Source organism: Camelina sativa, chromosome 14 (genome assembly GCF_030686135.1).
Source record: "Camelina sativa cultivar CO46 ecotype springtype chromosome 14, ASM3068613v1".
In the NCBI taxonomy this organism is placed as follows: domain Eukaryota; kingdom Viridiplantae; phylum Streptophyta; class Magnoliopsida; order Brassicales; family Brassicaceae; genus Camelina; species Camelina sativa.
In genome coordinates this window covers 130275-152718 of record NC_141893.1, presented here as the reverse complement: position 1 = coordinate 152718, position 22444 = coordinate 130275, and the positions used below count along the sequence as shown (strand labels likewise).

The 22444-nt window shown below is 38.5% G+C and overlaps 2 protein-coding genes and 1 pseudogene across 6 annotated transcripts; 1 reads left to right on the top strand and 2 right to left on the bottom strand.

Annotated features, from left to right (window-relative positions):
- Positions 1–37: 37 nt before the first annotated feature.
- LOC104743094 (SPX domain-containing membrane protein At4g22990-like) lies at positions 38–14802 on the bottom strand (annotated as a pseudogene).
- A 587-nt stretch (positions 14803–15389) lies between these two features.
- LOC104738600 (ribosomal lysine N-methyltransferase set10-like) lies at positions 15390–19215 on the top strand. Of its 3 annotated transcripts, none has more exons than XR_015580346.1 (16): positions 15390–15692; positions 15790–15889; positions 15999–16173; positions 16259–16364; positions 16493–16575; positions 16665–16691; positions 16783–16928; positions 17033–17128; positions 17259–17339; positions 17427–17535; positions 17749–17805; positions 17963–18034; positions 18104–18352; positions 18523–18638; positions 18754–18834; positions 18907–19215. XR_015580346.1 is itself a non-coding variant. In XM_010458757.3 (16 exons), exons 1-16 carry the CDS (start codon positions 15639–15641, stop codon positions 19046–19048), a joined length of 1647 nt encoding a protein of 548 aa, XP_010457059.2. In that variant the 5' UTR covers positions 15390–15638; the 3' UTR covers positions 19049–19215. The 3 variants fall into 3 exon arrangements, 2 of the variants coding, with proteins under 2 accessions (XP_010457059.2, XP_010457058.2); XM_010458757.3 differs by having other exon boundaries at positions 17474–17535; XM_010458756.3 differs by lacking the exons at positions 18523–18638; positions 18754–18834; positions 18907–19215 and having other exon boundaries at positions 17474–17535; positions 18104–18358.
- On the bottom strand, positions 19099–22429 carry LOC104738601 (uncharacterized). 3 transcript variants are annotated; one of them, XR_015580345.1, is made up of 7 exons: positions 22039–22390; positions 21465–21907; positions 21143–21285; positions 20019–20672; positions 19631–19708; positions 19487–19531; positions 19099–19392 (listed from the first exon to the last, which is right to left on the bottom strand). XR_015580345.1 is itself a non-coding variant. In XM_010458758.3 (7 exons), the coding sequence occupies exons 1-7, from the start codon at positions 22333–22335 to the stop codon at positions 19288–19290; spliced, it is 1737 nt and encodes a 578-aa protein (XP_010457060.2). In that variant the 5' UTR covers positions 22336–22429; the 3' UTR covers positions 19099–19287. The 3 variants fall into 3 exon arrangements, 2 of the variants coding, with proteins under 2 accessions (XP_010457060.2, XP_010457061.2); XM_010458758.3 differs by having other exon boundaries at positions 21171–21285; positions 22039–22429; XM_010458759.3 differs by having other exon boundaries at positions 19487–19527; positions 21171–21285.
- Positions 22430–22444: the final 15 nt, after the last annotated feature.

The following is a 22444-nucleotide window of genomic DNA, read 5'->3' as shown; positions in this document are numbered from 1 at the left end:
GTTTGCATTACACATATATGACATAGTATCTTTGAAGTTATTCGTAAAGCGAGTTGTAAGTAACGCCGGTTGCAACAATGGAAAAGATGCAAATTAGAAACGAGGGAAGCAAAGTAACATTCAAGAGCCACTTCTCCGGTAAGTATCCTGAAACTGTTATGGTCCCATCCGCTATGACCCGAGCAAGCGTACCAGCTTCTGTTGATAGTAAACCTCCGTTGAATGTTCCTCGAGACAGCCTCGATGACATTACCCTCGATAAGAGCGATAAGTTCACGCCTTCAAGCACTTCTGCGGATACAAAAGTGATGAATGCAGAGGCGACGTACTGAGGAACCGAGTACGGCACAATGATGTGGAAGCTGAGGAGAATGCCAATGCACAACATCATCTCTGATGCTAGCAGTGTAAGAAAATAATTATTTCTTACCTATAGTTAGTAGCTTATTTGATTGGGTTTGTTATATTTTGTTTTTTAATCATTTGGGAACTAAAAGGACAGATGTTAAGCTACATGTGAAGCTTATGCTTATAAGGACAAGTATTAAGCTACATGTCATGCTAAAACTTATAAGAGAACAAGTGTGAAGTTGCATGTTGTGTTTGAAGCAATGCTAGACACTTATTCTCACACTTGTCACCACTGTCTTCATCTCTACTATGATGGATGGTTGAGATTAAATTAGAAGACAAAACCCTTATGAGGAATAAGATCCTCTTCCCTCCTATAAATAGATGGTTTGCTCCATCACAAATCATCACAAGAACAAAAACAACACATAAAGAAAAGAGTTTATAGGAAAGGGGAGAGAAACCTTATCTTCCACCTAAAGATCATCTAAGAGTTTATTTTCAAGTCTTCAAGCCAAGCCATTGAAGAAGAAGAAACCATTTAATGAAGCATCATTTCTACAATGAGTGGAGGTATTACTTTAACCCTCTTTATGATTCTATTATGTAATTAATATAGATGTTTAAGATCTTGGGGTTCATGTTAAAAGAATGTTTAACATGTGGTAGCAGAGCTTATGGTTATGAATATCTAATTAATCCATTAAGAATAAAAGATTTATGGGTTAAAGAACTGAAAATTAAAGCTTTAAGTTATGATGTTTGTACACTTGAATTTTTGTTTGATTTAAGTTTCAAGTTACAATATGTGTTTAAATTAATATATATAAGTGATAAAAGATTAGTTTATCTTAATGTGCATAATTAAGAAATTGATATCACTATAATGGTTTTATCTTATAATGATTTGCACATAGAAAACCAAAATATTTTAATTTTGATATGTTTATGTATTAATTAGCTACCCACAGGTAGGCTATTGACATAAAACATGATCAATATTTATTAGAGTGTTTGTATATGAGTTAATTACATATATCCACAGATAGCTTAATTAATCTGATACATCATTCAAGAAAAATTTTCTGAAAGCTATGACATTAGGATATATTATAATGACTACCCACAGGAGCATTATAATTTGAAGTCATATGCATTCAATAATTTTTGTTAATGTGTTGTTTAAATTTTGAGCCTCAATTAAAGCTTGTTATATCTCTAAATCGCAGCATCATTTCCTGCTAATTTGCCATCTATGGTCTCTACTGTTCCGATCCTCACTGGAACCAACTTCTCATAATGGAAAGAGAAAGTTGAGTTCACATTAGGAGTACTAGATATGGATTTGGCACTTCGTGAAGAATAGCCAGATCCCTTAACTATAAATAGTACTGAGGAAGAAAAGGCTCTCCATAAAGCTTGGGAGAAAGCAAACAGATTAAGCATGATGTTTTTAAAAATGACCATAACTAGCAATATTAAAACTTCCCTTCCAGATGCAGATAAAGCTATAGATTATCTAGCAGCTATAGAAGAACGGTTTAAGACTGCAGACAAATCCCTTGCAGGGAAACTTATGGCAGATCTTACAACCATTAAGTATGATGGGACAAGGTCTATGCATGAAAATTGCATTGAAATGATCAACCTTGCGGCTAAACTAAAGAATTTAGGGATGAGTGTGGACGATTCATTTCTTGTCCAATTTATCCTAAATTCACTACCTCCTCAGTATGGACCCTTTCAGATCAATTATAATGCAACTGATGAAAGGTGGACATCTAATGAATTGACTAATAAACTAGTCCAAGAGGAGGCTAGACTTGGTCGTGAAGGAATTAAAGTTTCTCATCATGTTCAAGGAGCTGGACCTAAAGTTGGGTTTGGGCATAAAAAGAGCCATCAAAGAGCACAACCCACAATGAACGATTCCGATCAAGTTAATCTGAAGAAAAAGGCAAAGAAAGATTACAGGTGCAACTTTTGTAAAAAGGTTGGACACTTTCAGAAAGATTGCCCTAAAAGAAGAGAATGGTTCGAAAAGAAAGGTAATCCTATGGGTTCCGTAAGCTTTTTCGAATCTAATTTTACTTATGTTTCTTCCAAAACTTTGTGGATTGATAGCGGTGCTAATGTACATGTAACGAATTTCGTACAAGGATTCCTTACGATCCAGACCATAAATTCAAGTGAAAACTACTTACTGATGGGAAATCGAGACAAGGCACCAGTTGAAGCTGTTGGCACCTATTGTCTCATTTTAGATGGTGGATTTTGTCTAGATTTATATCAGACTCTTTATGTTTCATCTATTTCCCGTAATTTAGTTTCTGTAAGCAAACTTGATTTGGCTGGTTTTAAATCTATTCAAGGAGATGATTGTTTTAATATATTTTTGAACTCTAAACGAATTGGTTCTGGAATATTAGTTGATGGTCTTTATATGTTAAAACTGGCTGATCAACCTTATGAGACACATCTCTCCTTGTATTCTGAAAGTAGACTTAAAAATAAAACATGTACTGATGACTCATATTTCTTGTGGCATAAAAGATTAGGACATATTTCTTATGAAAGAACTAAAAGATTGGTAAAAGATGGAGTCATACCGAATCTTGATTTTACCAATAAGAAAATGTGTATAGATTGCATTAAAGGAAGCAAACTAAACACACTAAGAAAGGAGCCACAAGAAGTACACAGCTTCTTGAAATCATACATACAGATATTTGTGGACCATTTGACGTTCCAACTTTTGGAGGTGAAAAGTACTTCATCACTTTTATTGATGATTATTCACGTTATTGTTATCTCTATTTATTGCATGAAAAATCTCAATCTGTGGATGCTGTACAAGCATTCATTAATGAAGTTGAGAGGCAATTAGATAGAAAGGTGAAAATCATAAAGTCTGATAGAGGTGGTGAATTTTATGGCAGATATAATGAAACAGGACAACATCCTGGACCATTTGCCATACTCCTTCAAAAATTAGGAATTGTTGCACAGTACACAACGCCTGGTTCTCCATGGCAGAATGGTGTAGCTGAAAGGCGTAATCGTACTTATATGGAAATGGTTAGATCTATGATGAGTCATGCTAACCTACCTATATCCTTGTGGATGGACGCATTACATACTGCGGTCTATATTTTGAATAGGGTACCTAGCAAAGCAGTTTCAAAGACCCCTTTTGAACTGTGGAAAAGCTGGAAACCTAGTCTGTCACACCTCCAAGTTTGGGGGTGTCCAGCTGAAGTAAGAATATAAAATCCACATGAAAAGAAATTAGACTTCATAACGATCAGTGGTTTCTTTATAGGTTACCCTGAGAAGTCTAAAGGATATAGATTTTATTGTCCATCCCATAGTACGAGAATAATAGAAACCAATAATGCCAGATTTTTTGAGAATGGTGAGATTAGTGGGAGTGATAAAGTTCATGATATAACTATTCAGGAAACTAGGGTTGATATTCCATTACCCTTAGTTTTGAATGTTGGGATTCCTATCATTGTTGAACCGTTAAACAATGAGGAAACCCCATTTAATGATCACATACTCCATGATGAAAATCTTGCCAATAATGATCATGAAGCACAAGAGGAACCAGCATTAAGAAGATCAAATTGTACGAGGAGATCTGCTATTTCAGATGACTTTGTGATTTATCAAATATAATCTGGAGAAGAAAACATTAAAGATCCGGTTTCTTATTCACAAGTCATGAAGGATGTTAATTCTGAGAAATGGATTGATGCCAGTAGAGATGAAATAGACTCGATGGTTAAGAATGAAGTTTGGGACATCGTTCCATTGCCTGATGGACACAAAGCAGTCGGGTGTAAGTGGATCTTTAAGACCAAACTCGACTGTAATGGCAATGTAGAACGATATAAAGCCAGATTGGTAACCAAAGGGTTTAGTCAAAAGGAAGGCATTAATTATAGTGAGACTTTTTCACCTGTGTCTAGAAAAGACTCTATCAGAATTATCATGGCGTTAGTAGCTCAGTATGATCTCGAGTTACATCAAATGGATGTGAAAACTGCCTTTCTTAATGGAGACTTGCAAGAAGAAGTCTATATGCGCCAACCTGAAAGCTTCATAATCGAAGGTCAGGAAGATATGGTTTGCAAATTGAAGAAATCAATATATGGACTGAAACAAGCTTCGAGGCAATGGTATCTAAAGTTTGATGAAACCATCACGAAATTCGGTTTCAAAGAAAACATTGTGGATCCATGTATATACCTCAAGATCAGTGGGAGTAAATTCATATTTTTGGTATTGTATGTTGATGACATCTTATTAGCCAGTAATGATCTTGGTCTACTACATGAGACTAAGAGTTATCTCTCTAAGAACTTTGATATGAAAGATATGGATGAGACATCCTATGTGATAGGAATTGAAATATTCCGTGATAGATCACTAGGAATTTTAGGATTGTCTCAGAAAGCATATATTGATAAAGTTCTTGAGAGATTTGGCATGATGATGTGTTCTTCTAATAATGTTCCTATGCAAAAGGGTGACAAGCTTAATCTTAAGCAATGTCCGCAGAATGAAATGGAACATAATGAAATGCAAAAGTACCCTTATGCATCTCTTGTGGGAAGTTTGATGTACGCACAGGTCTGCACTCGACCTGATATTAGTCATGCAGTCGGAATGTTGGATAGATTTCAGAGTAACCCAGGACTTGCTCATTGGAAAGCTGCGAAGAAAGTTTTGAGATACCTAAAGGGAACAAGAAACTAGATGTTGACATATCGAAAATCAACACATCCACAGATGGTTGGATTTTCATACTCAGATTTTGGTGGATGTGAAGATTCTAGGCATTGTACTCTCGGATATGTGTATCTCCTTGGTGGAGGTGCCATTTCATGGAAAAGCCAGAAGTCAGAGTTGATTTATACATCCACCATGGAAGCTGAGTATGTAGCATGTTATGAGGCTTCTATTCAAGGAACATGGTTGCGGAATTTCGTGTCAGAGTTTGGGGTTTTGAATTTTGTTTACAAACCTCTAACTCTTTACTGTGACAATCAAGCCGCAATCTTCTTCTCTAAGCATGATAGGATATCTAAAGGAGCCAAGCATATGGAACTCAAAAAATCTATCATTAAAGCAAGATGTTAAAAGAGAAAAGTTTGTCATTGAACACATAGGCACTGAGCTAATGGTCGCAGACATATTTACGAAAGCATTACCTCCAAAGACATTTATGAAGCATGCAGAAAGTATGGGTATGGAGGATAGCACTTAATTATGTTGTCTGATAATGTTTTAGCCTATGTTTGACATTTATAAGAGCTCTCTTATGACTTTTACATCTTCTATTATGTTTCCAACGTGTGCACACATTAATGTTTGTTGGAATTATTGATAACAGAATGTGCCTTAAAAGACATCAAAGAGACCATTAAAGATAACTCCTACTTATAGAATAATGTTTATGGTCTAGCTATGAAAAGTAGTCAATGTAGTAGTACATGGAAGGAATCATGTTGCAAAATGATGTGTGACCGCCATGACTCTCATTGGTTACAAGTTTAGCTAATACACTTATGAAAGACCAAATGAAAAATATAACATATTATGCCGGCCTTATGATTCCCGAGTAAAACCATTATACTAACGACCAAGTGGGAGAATGTAAGAAAATAATTATTTCTTACCCATGTATGTGGTCTTATAGTTAGTAGGTTATTTAATTGGGTTTGTTATATTTTGTTTTTTAATCATTTGGGAACTAAAAGGACAGGTGTTAAGCTATATGTGAAGCTTATGCTTATAAGGACAAGTATTAAGCTACATGTCATGCTAAAGCTTATAAGAGAACAAGTGTGAAGTTGCATGTTGTGTTTGAAGCAATGCTAGACACTTGTTCTCACACTTGTCACCACTGTCTTCATCTCTACTATGATGGATGGTTGAGATTAAATTAGAAGACAAAACCCTTATGAGGAATAAGATCCTCTTCCCTCCTATAAATAGATGGTTTGCTCCATCACAAATCATCACAAGAACAAAAACAACACATAAAGAAAAGAGTTTATAGGAAAGGGGAGAGAAAACTTATCTTCCACCTAAAGATCAACTAAGAGTTTATTTTCAAGTCTTCAAGCCAAGCCATTGAAGAAGAAGAAACCATTCAAGAAAGCATCATTTCTACAATGAGTGGAGGTATTACTTTAACCCTCTTTATGATTCTATTATGTGATTAATATAGATGCTTAAGATCTTGGGGTTTATGTTAAAAGAATGTTTAACAAGCAGAACCTGCCTGCAAGTTATAAGTCTTTGCAACATGAAACCTTATGGTATGCAGACACTACTTTTTTTGTAGATTGTAACTAATGAATTAGAATCAGATTGTGAAGTGGTTCGTTCTACCTTTCTTCAAACATGTTGCTGAAGTGGTGTCCGACTATAACGTTAACTGGAAGCACCGTTAGGCCGAGGCAAGCAAGAAAGATTGCAACTGCGTTGGTTTGCCAGGCAAAGTAATAACTAGTGATGACGCTGCTTTCAGCTACCAAGATCTCCATCGCATATTTGAGCATGAAGTAGACAAATAGCTGAACCTGGAGATCCACCATTGTGTTCTTTGTTCAACATATGGCTAGCTATTGGTTAAATTAGAAAATTAAACTTAGACTCAACTCATATTATACTTTTACTGAAGGTGAAAGCAACCGGTATGCTGACATAATTGAATTTACTGGCTTTCGGTCCTCTTCACAATTCTCATCTTCATAAATTGTCTTTTGTTTAGCTTCACATGGAGCAAAGGCGCCACAATATTTTCATCCAAAGTACCTAAACTTGAAGTTGAAGTCCCTGCATATATATATATATACATGCAAAGTCAGAGGGAACACTTAATTTAACATATCGAAAAGTCTGATTACCTTGCTTTGGCACAACATCCTCTCTCTCAGGTTCTTTAAAGTATATCCATAACAAGAGCAAGAATACCAGCCACGCCGACGCCATGAACCAACCCGGTAATGTATTCTCGTTGAAGGTGAGATTGCAAATCTTGAAGTTAGTTTGAAATAAGCAGGCAAGCGCTGGACCACATGCCATTCCTAGCGCACTTGCACTAACAAATCCAGCAGAAGCCTTCATTCTAAGCTTGAGTGGCACACAATCACTTATATAACGCCTATTTATTACCCTTGCAGAGCCTAACTTGAGGTCATATACTGTACATATCAATCACTGTGTTAACATAGGCAGAGTAGTAAATAAGTTAGTATTGCTTGAAACTTACCCACAGAAGAGGCGACCGGGCAGAAGAAGTACAATAGAGTTCATATCATAGGCCAAGGCGTAAAATGTGTTGCCAACGATAAGAACAATGCTGCTAAACAAAAGCGGCTTAAAATAAGATCTGTTTGACCATGCACTGAAATAGATTGAAGAAAACAGTTGAGCAACTGCCATGGAGCCAATCACCACAACGCAAACAGTTGCTGCGGCTCCAAGGCTAAGAGAGTAACTATCCGCCGTAGGGACTACGATGTAGGTGTTGACCATATACAAAAAAGCGTTAACCAAATTCAGGAACAGGGACAGAAAATGAAAATTTTCTTGAGCAACAGGATCTTGTAGAAAAGGCGAGTCTTCTGATATGATTAACGCATGTTTCCCGAGGAACTCTAGAAAGCTTGTCGAGTTTGATAGCTTCCTGACAGCAGCATTGATAGAAACAACCATAGCACCCTGCAGTACATGTATTCTTAAATTACTAGTCACAACAAATAACTTGTTGTCAGCTGCAGAAAGACAAAAACTGACTATACCTGGGAAGAGATGTTTTGTATGATAACCGGGTTAGACAAAACAGATTGGTCATATATTGAAGTATGGATCCCTTGGTGGTCCTGAAGTGCTGCAAGATTGCGAGAAACATACCCAGCAACAGCTCCAACACCCTGCATATATATATTGCAAGGGGTTCATTCAGTTTAGGTGTCATACTACTTATAGAAGAAAAAAAGAAGAAAGTGAGGTAAAGACAGGACATGTTACCACTGATAAGAACCTGAATACTCCTTTATTGATATGAACAGAATCAATTACAAACTGTAACCGAGAGGTATCTAGTCGCAGCTAGATAACAACCTCCTCTCTCCAAGAAGTCTCATACGACTATCTTTTTACAACAAACAACATAACAACCTAATTCTCCTTTCTCTGTTTATATACAAAATCTCCTTTCTTTTTACTCGCACGTGTCTTTATTCTTCCACACGTGCTGCAGCTACCTTGTTATTCCTCCTGGTATAAACCTGAAGAGACTTATCAATACCCCCTCCATCGAAATGAAGCTTGTCCTCAAGCGCTAGAGTAGGGAACTGTCTTTTCAACTCACGAACCACCTCCCATGTATTTTCATGCGCGGGTAATCCTCTCCAATTGACTAAAGCTTCTAACACTCCTTTATCATTGTATCTAGTTTCCAAGACCTTCTCTGGTTCAATGACCAACTCCTCTGCATCATTAAACGTCTCTGGTAATGGCATTATTTGATGATGCTCGCCCAGAACTCTCTTGAGTTGAGAAACGTGAAAAACTGTGTGTATCTTGGAGCCATCTGGAAGTTTCAGTCTATAGGCTGCCTTACCAATCCTCTCCATTATCTCAAATGGTCCATAATACTTTGCTGCAAGCTTTTGGCATGCCCTTTTTGCCACTGTTTGCTGCCTATATGGACATAGTTTAAGGAACACCCAACTCCCAACATCATACTCAACATCCCTGCGGTGTTTATCAGCGTTGTTCTTCATTAACTGTTGGGCATGAATCAAATGATTCTTGATTTGTGCCAACATTAAATCTCTGTTCTTCAACATCTCTTCCAACTCAAACACCTTAGTAGATTGCTCTTCGAATCTCATTATTGGAGGAGGGTCTCGTCCATACAACACTCTAAAGGGGGTTGCTTTCAAAGACGTGTGATACGACGAGTTGTACCATAACTCCGCCCAAGACAAATATTGATGTCAAGTCTTTGGATGAGCTGAAGCTAAGCATCTGAGATACGTTTCCAAACATCTATTCAAGACCTCCGTTTGTCCATCTGTTTGTGGGTGAAACGCTGTGCTGTGCTTGAGTTTTGTGCCTGATAACTTGAAACAATCTTTCCAAAATGCACTCAAGAAAGTACTTCCTCGATCAGAAACAATGGAGGCTGGATAACCATGTAGCTTTACAACCTCCTTAATGAACAACTTCGCTACATCTGATGCTTCAAACGGGTGCTTCAAACTCAGAAAATGACCGTATTTGCTCAATCTATCCACCACTTCCAGAATCACATTTCTTCCTTGTGATTTAGGTAACCCTTCTACAAAATCCATTGAGATGTCTTCCCACACTTGGTTTGGTACAGGTAAGGGTTGTAATAAACCTGCTGGAGATAGAGTGGAGTATTTATGTCTTTGAAAAATCTCACACTCCGAAACAAATTTCTGTATATCCAATAGCAGACCTTCCCAGTGGAACGACTGTTGAACCCTTTTAGTTGTCTTTAACACTCCTGAATGCCCTCCTACCACTCCCGAGTAACATTCCTCTAGTATCAATGGAATAGAGTTCGAGTTCTTGGGTATTACTAGCCAGTTTTTGAACCACAAACGCCCATCCCTCACTGTATATTTCTTCAAAACACTCTGATCCGATAAGCAACTTCTTATTTCTTTCTGAATATACTCATCCTTATCAATCTCTTCGTATATATCCTGAAGTTGTAAAGCTGTTGGTATTGTGAGAGCCATTAACAGATGAGCAAACAATGAACCGTGACCTTGAGTCATTCTCGATAACCCGTCTGCTGCTTTATTCTCCACTCCCGGTTTATACAAAATCTCAAAGTCATAGTTCAGCAACTTAATAAGCCATTTCTGATAATCCATTGTGATTTCTCGTTGCTCCAACAGAAATTTCAAGCTTTTTTGATCTGTGTGTACCACAAAATGTCTTCCAAACAGATAATGCTTCCATTTCTGAATCGATAAAACTATAGCCATCAACTCCCTTTCATAAACTGGTTTCAACTGTTCTTTGGCACTTAGACCGTGGCTAAAGTAAGCAATCGGACGCTTGTTCTGCATTAACACTGCACCTAAGCCGAATCCTGAAGCATCAGCCTCAACAATGAACACTTCATCAAAATTGGGTAGAGATAGCACCGGTGCTGTTGACATGGCCTGTTTTAATGTGTCAAAAGCTGTTTGAGCTTCACCACTCCATTCAAAATTGTCCTTCTTAAGCAAATCCGTGAGTGGTCTTGCTATTACACCATATCCTCTTATGAATCTTCTGTAGTATCCGGTAAGACCAAGAAAGCCTCTCAATTCTTTAACAGTTGTAGGGGTGATCCATCGAGCCATTGCTTGAGTTTTGACAGGGTCAGTCGAAACACCATCTTTGGATATAATGTGACCTAAGTAGTCTATTTGCTTCTGACCAAAAGAACACTTCTTCTTATTTGCAAATAGTCTATGCTTCTCCAAAATCTTCATTACAACCCGCAAGTGCTCCTGATGTTCTATCAAATTTTTGCTATACACGAATATATCATCAAAGAATACAAGAATGAATCTCCTCAAGAATGGTCTGAAAATTTCATTCATAAGAGCTGGAAAAGTTGCAAGAGCGTTTGTCAGGCCAAACGGCATTACCAAGAACTCGTAATGTCCATCATGAGTTCTGAAAGCTGTCTTTTCTACATCCTCTTCCTTCATCCTTATTTGATGGTATCCAGCCCTAAGATCCAATTTAGAGAAAATTGTCGCTCCATTCAACTCATCTAATAACTGATCTATCATTGGAATTGGAAATTTATCTGGCACCGTTGCTCTATTCAGTGCTCTGTAGTCCACACAGAATCGCCAATTGTTGTCTTTCTTCTTCACTAGCAAAACTGGGCTTGAAAAAGGACTTTGGCTAGTTCTTATGATGCCAGCCTCTAACATCTCTTGTACCATCTTCTCCATCACTTCTTTCTGGGCATGTGGGTATCTATATGGTCGAACACTAACCGCTGTAGTTCCAGGAGCCAAAATGATCGAGTGTTCTCTTTCTCTCAACAGTGGTAGGGAAGTGGGAACCTCAAACACACCATCAAACTCTGCTAACACTGCTTGAATACCCTTCTCTATAGGTTCCAATACTGGTTGTATATCTTGTTGGTTGCATAGATCAAGTGCTACACCCTTCGATTTAGCTTCCAAACCAGTAGATAATGATTTCAATGACATTTTGGAGATTAACAAGTCAGATTCTCCTTTTAAAGACACCATCTTCCCTTTGTATAAGAAGGACATTTCATTCTTCTCCCAATTCACTCTGCAATCTCCTAAGGTTCTCAACCAATAGACTCCAAGAATCACATCTATCTGACCCAGTTCAAGAACTATGAAATCAGTTGTGAATTCCAGATTCTGGGCAGAGAATGTCACTTTTTCACACACTCCCAACCCATCCACCATAATGCCATTACCCAGTTTGACATTTAAATTTGGGTCTTCTCTACATCTAAGTCTCAGCTTCTTCACTGCAAGTGGTGATATGAAATTGTGAGTTGCCCCACTGTCTAGCATTATGACTATACTTTCTTTGCCCACCGATCCACTTACTTTAGTTGTTGAAGGGCCAGATATCCCTCTGAAAGATGAGAACGATAGGGACATGCATTCACCAACGGGTTCCTCCACTAACTCCAATTCATTGTTACCATCCAACACCTCTACTTCATAACCATTGAATATAGTCATTATTCTTAACTCCTTGTTAGGGCATTTGTGCTCTCTTGACCAAGGACCATCACACTTAAAACAGATCCCTTTTCTTCTCTTCTCATCTAACTCAGCATTTGTGTTGTGTCTTCTTGGTCTCTGTTCTGTTCTATTTGCTGGTTTCTCAATATTTTGAATTGTCTCTATGGCTACGGTCTTCATCTTCCAGCCATTAGGATTGTAATGAGTGTTACTCTTAACGTCAGAACAGAATGTCTCTCGATTCTCCTTATTTGCTAACATCAGCTCTTTCTTCACCACATTTCGCATGATACTGGATTCCATGGCTCTTGCTTCAGCTACCATTTCAGGTAAGTTTCGAGGTTTCTGCATATGCACCAGTTCTTGCATTTCTTGGGATAAACCATTGAGAAAAATTCCTTCAAGCTTCTGTTCATCCAATCCTGTTACTTGTGACGAGAGGTCTTCAAATCTTTGAATATAATCTGCTATAGTTCCCGTTTGCTTGATGCAAAATAAGCTCTGGCTTGGTCCACGCAACTTAAGATTGCCAAATCTCAACATCAAGCTTGACTTAAACTGTGACCAGCTCTCAAATTGTCGTGTGTTCACAACCCAGTTGTACCAACTCAACGCTTCTCCACTCAAACTCACTGATATCAATGCCAACTTCTCCTCATCGTTGTATCCACCAATTCGAAAAAATCTCTCCACCCGAGCAACCCAACCGTAAATGCCAGATACATCAAAGATTGGCATTTCCACATTCTTGATCAAGTTTTCTCTAAGTCCTGTCCTAATGTTGCTAAGGCATGGTTCCGAGTTCAAGGAACATACCTGATTGCGAAGATCTTGTGTTTGTAAATGCATCGATTGACTCGTACTTCCCACCTCACGAGTTGTTGCGATTCCTGGTAACGAGTTGAGCACCAAATCTAATTTCCTCGTCAATTCTTCCAACTTCTGGTCTCGCGATCGCATTTCGTTGCCCAAAGATTCCATCTTTGAATTCGATTCGAGATTCGAATTTGGTCTCCGATTTACGCATCTCACCTAATTGATCGTAGACGTCAGCTAGGGATTCTTCGCGCTGCTCTGCCTCTGATAATTCGCGAACCGGCGATAGTCCGATCTCCATCACCATCGTTATACTCGTCTTCTCCGATGACTGTAAAATCCTCAATCTCCGATGAAACTTCTCACCGCGGCGTTAGATTCAACCCAGATTCACCGCACCAATTGATAAGAACCTGAATACTCCTTTATTGATATGAACAGAATCAATTACAAACTGTAACCGAGAGGTATCTAGTCGCAGCTAGATAACAACCTCCTCTCTCCAAGAAGTCTCATACGACTATCTTTTTACAACAAACAACATAACAGCCTAATTCTCCTTTCTCTGTTTATATACAAAATCTCCTTTCTTTTTACTCGCACGTGTCTTTATTCTTCCACACGTGCTGCAGCTACCTTGTTATTCTTCCTGGTATAAACCTGAAGAGGCTTATCAACCACTTGCTTGAAGACTTGTTGTAGCTGAGAATAAGGGTGATTTGGACGAGTTCTGACGTAGTAGTCTGTGAATTTGTAGTCAAAATGCTTATCAATTTTCTTCAGGATCTTACGGATACCAATGGCGTTCATCTCAAGGAAACAGAGTAGCCGCAGCAGATCATGTCCTACTTGTCTGTATCCTTCTTCAAGCTCACATACGTTGTTTTGCTGAAAAACTGCATTGCGTTGTTGTCCAAGAGATGATAATCTGTGTCCGAGCAGTCCTTGTTGTTTCAGAAGAAACAAGACAACCTTTTCAATTTAATTAACCAAAAAAAAAAAAACCCAATAATTCAGGCATAAGTCAACTAGGCAAGAGTACTTTTTGTATGGAACATTCAAGTAGATGAATGACATGAAAAAAACCTTTTGGGGGGGGGGGGGGGGGGGGGAAATAAGTTCCTTCTCAATGAGAAATATTTCTAAGGTTCTCCTATATATATGTGTTACCTGATTATCCATAATTCTAGAGAAACCCTTGAGCACAGAACTATGATCTTGGGTACCAACATCATCATCAACTTGCGGATTAAATTGGTTAACCTTCTTCTTTATAAACTTGTAGTCGATATAATATCTGCAGAAACAGAGACGCATTTTAGGCATGCATTTATGTAAAATAAAATTAATATTCAAATGGTAAACAAAATATTACTCTTTCCATTCTTGAATCTGGCTTTCTTTCAACCTCTTCCCAAAGGCAACCATCTTACCGGAGCTTTGACTACAAAAGATTTTACCTACGACATAATCAAATTAGGAATCAAGTAAAGGAACTAAACTACGACATAATCGAACAGTTATGTCGAACAGTTACCTACGACATAATCGAACAGTTAAATAAGTAACCCAGACGTGGAAAGCTAGAGAGAAAGGAACTAAGGAAGATAATCTGAATTGTTTCTTTACTTGCGTGGAACTCGTACCTCATCATACCATGTCATTCAAAATTGGTTAAACGGCAGAACTTATATAATTACAAATGCATGAGTTTCAACGGTTAAAAAAATCGTTACCGTATATAATCGATGGTAAACTTGCGTGACCGACCGTATCGAAACAATATTTTCTTACTATCGCATTATGAAATTAGTGTGAGTATTTCTCTCATCTAAGTAAGTATCTAATGCTTTGGAAATTCATATTCCTAGTACAAATATCAATATATATATATAGGTCAAGGTCAGTGTGGCTTTGCACAGCCACCCACGTGATTTTTCCAGTTTAGTTGAAAAAGGGACCGTTTTAGCACCTACTGGCTACTGTATGTAATTATGTATATCTTAAAAAAAATAATATACTACTAAACACCAACGACATGCATTTCCACAATTTATCATATATAAAGAGAAAAATTCTGGGGATATTCCAAGCAATAGGTTAAGGTAGAGCAACACGTATATATATTGATGAGTAAACCAAATGTGGCGTTTAGTGAGAACTTGGTAAGCACGTGAATCAGTGCTTAACGAGTCGGCAGTATTCACATTCGCATCCCAATGTTATTGGAGCGAACAAAATAAACAAACGATCGTGTATATTCATATTAAACAAAACTAAAGCACCTTTTGTGTTAACTAGTATGAATGTAGCAAACTATATATTTATTTAGGTAAGGTATATTCCTAGAATAACCCATTCTCGGCTTAACCTAATCTTTCAACATTTCCTACATCTCTACAAACCGTTACATTAATAACTAAATAAAATAATTTCACAAAAAAAAAAAAAAAAAAAAGGAAAAGAAAAAAAGAAGAAGGTGCAAGTGCAACAAGCCCAGTGGGTGTGGGGTGGATACAAAAGCCCACAGAGACAGAAGTCAGCAACGACGTCGTTTTGCTGTTAGTCCCTAACAAGAACGGTTGAGAAAAAGAAAAATAAACCCTCTGCCCGGCGGTTTGACCGTTCCCTTAAACCCGTCTCCCGGCGTGTTGATCTTCGCCGGAAGATATGGCGATTTCAGAAGAAAAAGCCAAACTCGAAAGGTTCCTAGAATGGCTTCAGGTTAGAGATCCCCTCCCCACCCCTGTTTTCTGAGTGTTATTTTCAGTCGTTTTTGTATGTCTCATCGATCGATCTTTGTTTGATTTTGAATTTTTAGGTGAATGGAGCTGAATTAAGAGGATGCAACATCAAATATTCTGACTCCCGAAAAGGATTTGGCATATTCGCCTCAAGCTCCTCCACTCAAGCTTCCGATGGTACTATCTCTATCTATTAGTTGTTTATCTCATTTGGCTATATATATGGAACATTGAGTTAATCGCTTCTGTATACTCCTCTGAGTTCAGCTTTTTGGTGAAATTTCAGATGTCTTACTTGTTGTGCCGCTTGGTTTGGCCATTACCCCTATGAGAGTTCTTCAGGACCCTCTCCTCGGCCCAGAGTGTCAGCAAATGTTCCAACAAGGACAAGTCGATGACCGGTTTCTCATGATTTTGTTCCTCACTCTCGAGCGTCTCCGAATCAATTCTTCCTGGAAGCCGTAAGTTTGTATCTCTTAACCACAAAAGTTGTTTAAGGGATTCATCTCTACTGTCTATATAAAAAGAATATGATATACATTATAGGTATCTTGATATGCTTCCTACTCGATTTGGCAATCCTCTTTGGTTTTCTGATGTTGACATCCTTGAGCTCAAGGGCACAAACTTGTATCACGCAACCGAGTTACAGGTGTCAATCTTTTTAACATTTTAATTTCCCCTATATCATCATACAAATAGATTGCTGCCACATTTTCTCCTTTCACTGTTCTTGACCATCGTGATTTCATTTTTCGTTTCATCTACCTACCTTTTCAGAAGAAGAAGTTGATGTCGCTTTACCATGAGAAGGTGGAGCCCCTGGTTAAAAAGCTTCTTATTTTGGATGGTGATTCCCAAAGGTTTACATACCTCACATATTTACTTACGCCTACTGTTATAATATTCTTGTGCTCGAGCCAATCATATTTTGTTTTGTCTTTTGGTGCAGCGAGGTCTCCTTTGAACACTTCCTCTGGTATGTTGGCTACTGGTGTGGTGTTATCTCTTTTTTGTAGAACCAGAGTTTTGTGTGCTGAGTGATCTTGAGACCTTTTCCATTACGCCAGGGCAAATTCTGTATTCTGGAGTCGTGCCTTGAACATTCCTCTTCCACATTCTTTCGTGTTTCCACAAAGCCAGGAAGATGTCGGGGAAGACCCATCAACAAGTCATACCCCTGAAACGGACCCAGTTAGTTCTAATGGGGAAAAAGGCAAGTCATTTAAAGTCAGTTTGCTGAATTCTGTGTGAAATGCCCTTTTATCCTTCTCTCCTGTAATTAAAACATCAAGAGTTTCTTCATTTTCTGATGGGTAGATATTCAGGCTCAAGTCCCTGGCGCTACATCTCTCGGTCCCGGCGATACTGTGTGGGTTGAGGGGCTTGTTCCTGGCATTGACTTTTGCAACCATGGTATGCCAATATTTTTTATTATAAAGAAACTTAAAAAGAGGCTCTTTACTCTGTTGCATAATGTTGATATGGTTAATGAGTATATATCCTAGTAAATTTGTTATGATATACTATAGTTATGGCTGTATAGATTTGAAGCCTGCGGCGACTTGGGAAGTTGATGGGACCGGATTGGTATCTAGTGTTCCTTTCTCCATGTACCTTCTCTCGGGTTAGTTAAAAATTTGATTGTGTTACCTCTCACTTTCTACAAGTATCTATCAAACTATCGAACAATCCATTTACTCACTTCTTTTAGTTATGTAATGTGGAAAACTGAGTGCCACAATTCTGTAAATTGAATAGTTGCACAACAGTGTATCCCAAACAAGGAGGTCTCGATCAGCTATGGTAACAAAGGGAATGAGGTAAGACCTTTTGCAGTTCCTGGCAGCTTCAATGAAAAATTAATTTGAGTGGTCCTGTTCCAGTCAAATATCTGTTCCAGTCAAATATTTTGTTTTGTTTGATTGATTATCTTGTATTACGATTTAATAGGTTTTCGAGTGGTGGACATGTGTATTTGCAAATTATCACATCTAAGCCTTTGTTGGAATGATGTCCCTTCTTGTTGTATGCAGGAGCTTCTTTACCTGTATGGATTTGTGATAGAGAATAATCCAGATGATTATCTCATGGTAATATTTGCTTCCCTTTTGAAGAGTTCCTTAATTTTCAACCGGTACTGTATTTGTGAGGATGTTGACGAAAACATAACTTTCCAAGAGCAAGAAGACACTCGTCAATTGTGTTTTTTCACGTCTGTTGTTAGGAATGACCTTGGATTTATTCTAGGTTCATTATCCTGTTGAGGCGATTCCGAGTATTCCTTTTTCTGATTCCAAAGGGCAGCTTCTTGAAGCTCAGGTTAGCATTGTACATTTTATTTTGATTTGATAATGTACCTGTCGAACTCTGGAAATTCTCGTAATGCAGAAAGCTCAACTCCGGTGTCTCCTGCCAAAATCGGTCTTAAATCATGGGTTCTTCCCACAAACCACATCAAAAATTAGAGAAAGTGATGAGAAGGAAACAGTGAGATCCTGTAGTTTCAGTTGGTCTGGGCAGCGTAAGATGCCCTCATATATGAACAAACTAGTTTTCCCAGAAGATTTTATGACTGGCTTAAGGACCATTACCATGCAAGAAGAAGAGATTTACAAGGTCTCAGCTATGCTTGAAGAGGTATGATTACCCTTTTTCTTTCTTCTGACATCTTTTCAACATAAATACATATCCTACACGAAAGATCCATTGCTGAAAGTAGTGAGTTGGGAAAGGAAGACAGAATCTGATAAGCATCCACAGTTTGTATTTCACCCGATATTGAGACACAATTATTATTTTCGAGAAAGCTAGTAGAGTCGAGACCAGACGAGCAACCTTCTGAAACTGAGGTCAGGATGGCCATATGGGAAGCATGCGGGGATTCTGGAGCTTTGCAGTTACTTATGGATCTCCTTAATGCAAAGTATGCAATTAAATTTGTTACCCGTGACATGATATTAAGAGCTAAGTAAGATGTTTTTTCAGCAGGATCAGAAGAAAGTTACAGTCCTCAATGCGTTTTGTTTTCTTCTTGACAGGATGATGAAGCTGGAAGAGAATTCGGGCACTGACGAAGAAGATGCTAGGCTCCTTGAGGAGGCATGCGATGAAGAGCCGAGGTACAATGTCCAAAATATCTGGACATGGTTTAGATTTGGATAGAATGTTTTTGAAATTTGTTGTGAAAGTAGGGACTGGGATGGGAGAAGGATGAGCAGAAACAAGTGGTCAAGTGTAGTGTACCGTAGAGGACAGAAGCAGCTCACAAGACTGTTCTTGAAGGAGGCAGAGCATGCCCTTCATTTAGCACTCTCCTCCTCTGACCACCATTAAATGACTATATCTCACTAGTATATATAGAAGAAGGGTTTGTGACTGACTCATTATAATAAAAAGCCTTTTTATTATTGTAATCCGAATATACTACATTGTATGTGGTCTAAACGGGCATTTTAGAAACAAATTTGTGGCCCAATCAATGATGTCGTGCCTTCTTGATACTGCTTGCTTCTTGTTTTTCTAGTTTTTCAAACCTTTTTTTCTCCTCTTTACACTCAAAACTTTGGTGGAAATTATATTGTCGTTGAACTGCTTTGAATGTTAAGTGACGCCATCCGTCTTTCTGCAGCGGCTGCTCTCTTTTCCCTCTGGGCTGCCATTGCTCTCCTCACTTCCTCCTATTACAAGAAGATTTACCCAAAAGACAAAGCAAATGTTGACGTGGTCTTAAAATATCAGAAATTATACGAATTGGGGGTTTGTGAAGCTAACCACTTTAGAGATCGGCTTCTCTTTCTCAGCCTGCGCAGCTTCTGCCTACAAACACAAGGAGGGTTAGATAAAAAGTTAACTGTCTCTCTCTTATCTCTACTAATCCGAGTTTTGGTTGGAATAAGACACTGGTTAAAACGTTACTTGAGCCTTCTTTTCTCGGGCTCTGCGTAGTTTCTTCAACTCTTTTGCTCTTGCTTTCTGCTTGGCGTCTTTTTCTGCCTGAACAAGAATCACCGTCACAAATCAAGTTAGTCAGATGGTGGATTCAGAATCCCATCTGAAAAATCATATATATCAAATCATGCGAGAATACATGCATCATCTACATCACAATTTAATATAGTATTTGGCAGACATTGGACCCTAACACACGACCACAAATATCCATAAACTCCGGGATAGAGCTCAACCTAAGAACGCAGTGCGTAAAGAAAGGACTAAGGAGTTCTGCACTAGTCCTATTTTGCCTCATGCGTAATCCTTAAACCAAACTTTTGACGCCAAAAAATAACAAATCGATGCAAAGTACCTGCTTGGCAGCTTGAGATTCCTCCATCTCTTTGGTGAGCGGGCTGGGTACTTTAGCATCATGCCAATTCCACTTTTCAAGGTTTGATGCCATAAACCGTCTGAAAGTGTTTCTCACTTCCTTCTCATTTGCAAGCATGTACGGCGTTCTGCCTCTTTCATCCTTAGCACAAGGATCCATACCCTCCTCCAATAACTCCAGAACTTTTTCAAAATCACCAGATTTAGCAGCTTCATGCAAGGGAGTTGATGTACCAGTAACTCCATCTCCGAGATCCTCTTCTATACGATTTGGTTCCTCTAAGATTACGTTAGTAGAAGAAGTTTCATTGGGCTCTTCATTTCTTGAGGTTTCGCCAGGATCCTCATAATGGGTATGCACCAATGTACTGGCTTTGGTGTCTTCTGGTTGATTAATAAAAATCTCCTCAGTTACATATGCAATCTGAGTCAACTGATTATATATACGCTGTGATTCCTTGAAGGTTGGCCGCCGGATAGTAAATGGAACGTTTCGTACAGCACAGTTTTGGCTGCTAAAGTAAGGTTTGCCTCCATTGAAAAGTAATGGCCTACTGCTTGAGGGAGCATGAACAAAAACACAAGCAGCACCATCAAAATAAGGCTTCCAGCTAGCAAGCAGCTCTTGAATATCCTAACAATATAGAGAAAAATGATTTAAAATTTACTCTAAAAGGCTAGGTATCATATTTATAGAGGTTACAAAATATATTTTTTTAATGTTTCCCTTCCTATGATCCTGATCCCGGTTGACAACCCTCCTGAAGGCGGCCAATATTTCCACCCTTCAAGAGACCTAAATCATGTTTACAAAACTATACACCACACTTCCGAGTTCAGAATTGCCTTTACAAAACGAGCAGAGCCGCAGATAAAACTATATACGGGACTCTTATGTGTTCTTTTTTAAGTGAGCTCACTTAAAATTGGCTTTTAGAAAAATCGTAAACTGAAGACCATGTCAAGAGAAAACAGTAACAGGAGCAAGTTGGCAAAGAAAGTTCGAAGAGATAAATAACAAACTCATCTCTTACGCCCCCTTTTCCCATTATAGAACCCGCAACAAAAGGGGCTTAGAAATATTGGTGGTAAAAATAATCAAACCTTTTTTAAAGCAAGTGCAGAGACGAACCTTTTTTAAAGCAAGTTCGTTGTAACGACGAAGTGAGGCTCCCGCAGAGTGTATACTCCTCCCGCTTCCATCTTTTGTGGACTGCTTTTTACCGGCCTTGGCTCTTACAACATACCTATACATGGGAAAGGGAATAAGAGAACACACCAATACTCTATAATGTTTCAAGACCAACGGATATTAGTTTCCAGTAATCATAGGTAAAAACAGAATCTCGATTCTGAACTGAATAAGGATCAACAAGCAGGGAAAAAAACACATGAAAATAGAGAAAAAATGCAAAAGAGACAGTACCTGTGGAAAGTCTTATGAGCCACAACGGACTTTCCATTAAAGACAGTACCGGCAAAGTGGCCACCACTAGCAAGCAACACGACAGACATTTGCCTGTGATCCGTATTCTCTGGAATCAAATTTCTCAACCTCTCAGTGACTTCAATCTCGCCCAAGCCCCTTCCAAAATCATCGAGAGAAGAAGATCCAGTGTCATTCACCATCTCAGCCTCGTCCATGATTAAGCTTCTCCAGATGGAAACTTTGTCACCAGTTTGAAGACGAATAAAAAGCTTCTTTTTATCAATACCCTTTTGAGGATCAAAGTGGAGTGTGTGTCTAGTCTCAGCTTCGTCTTCTGATCCTGATATACTAGAGACATCGTAGTCTTGGACAGACTCAGACGTCAACTCATCAACATCTTCTTCTCTCAAAATAGGCTTGCCAGCAACACTCAGCTTGATCTATACAATCACAGCAACAACAAAAAATTAAGGCATGGTAAAACGAAATAGAAAGACTTTTATATATTCTTAAGGAGTAACCATCATAGTAGTACTAGTAGTGGGAGAAAGAGAGATAGATAAATAATTACGTTAAGGCGATGAAGATCGGATTTGAAGTGGGAGCGTTGATCTTGAAGAGAAGAGAAGTCAATTTTACAAGTATTACAGGTCCATCTATCCAGAATCACGCCGTCCTTCTTCTTCTTCTTCTCCTCCTCCGCGGGTGGTACTGGTATTAACCACGTCGACGATTGAGTCTCCAAAGGATTTGACAACCGACACGAGTCAAAGAAATCGGCCGGCAAATCAAATATCGATCGAGGCTGTTTGATTTCAGCGTTTCCAATCTCAGTGGCCGTGGCAGCGGCGGCGCCGGTGGTCGCCATTAGAAGAGATAGATACACAATACAATATTTGGATTTGAAAGAGCTAAACCAACATACTACAGAGTATCAAGATAAAACGTCGCCGTTTAAAAATCTTGTTTAATGGATC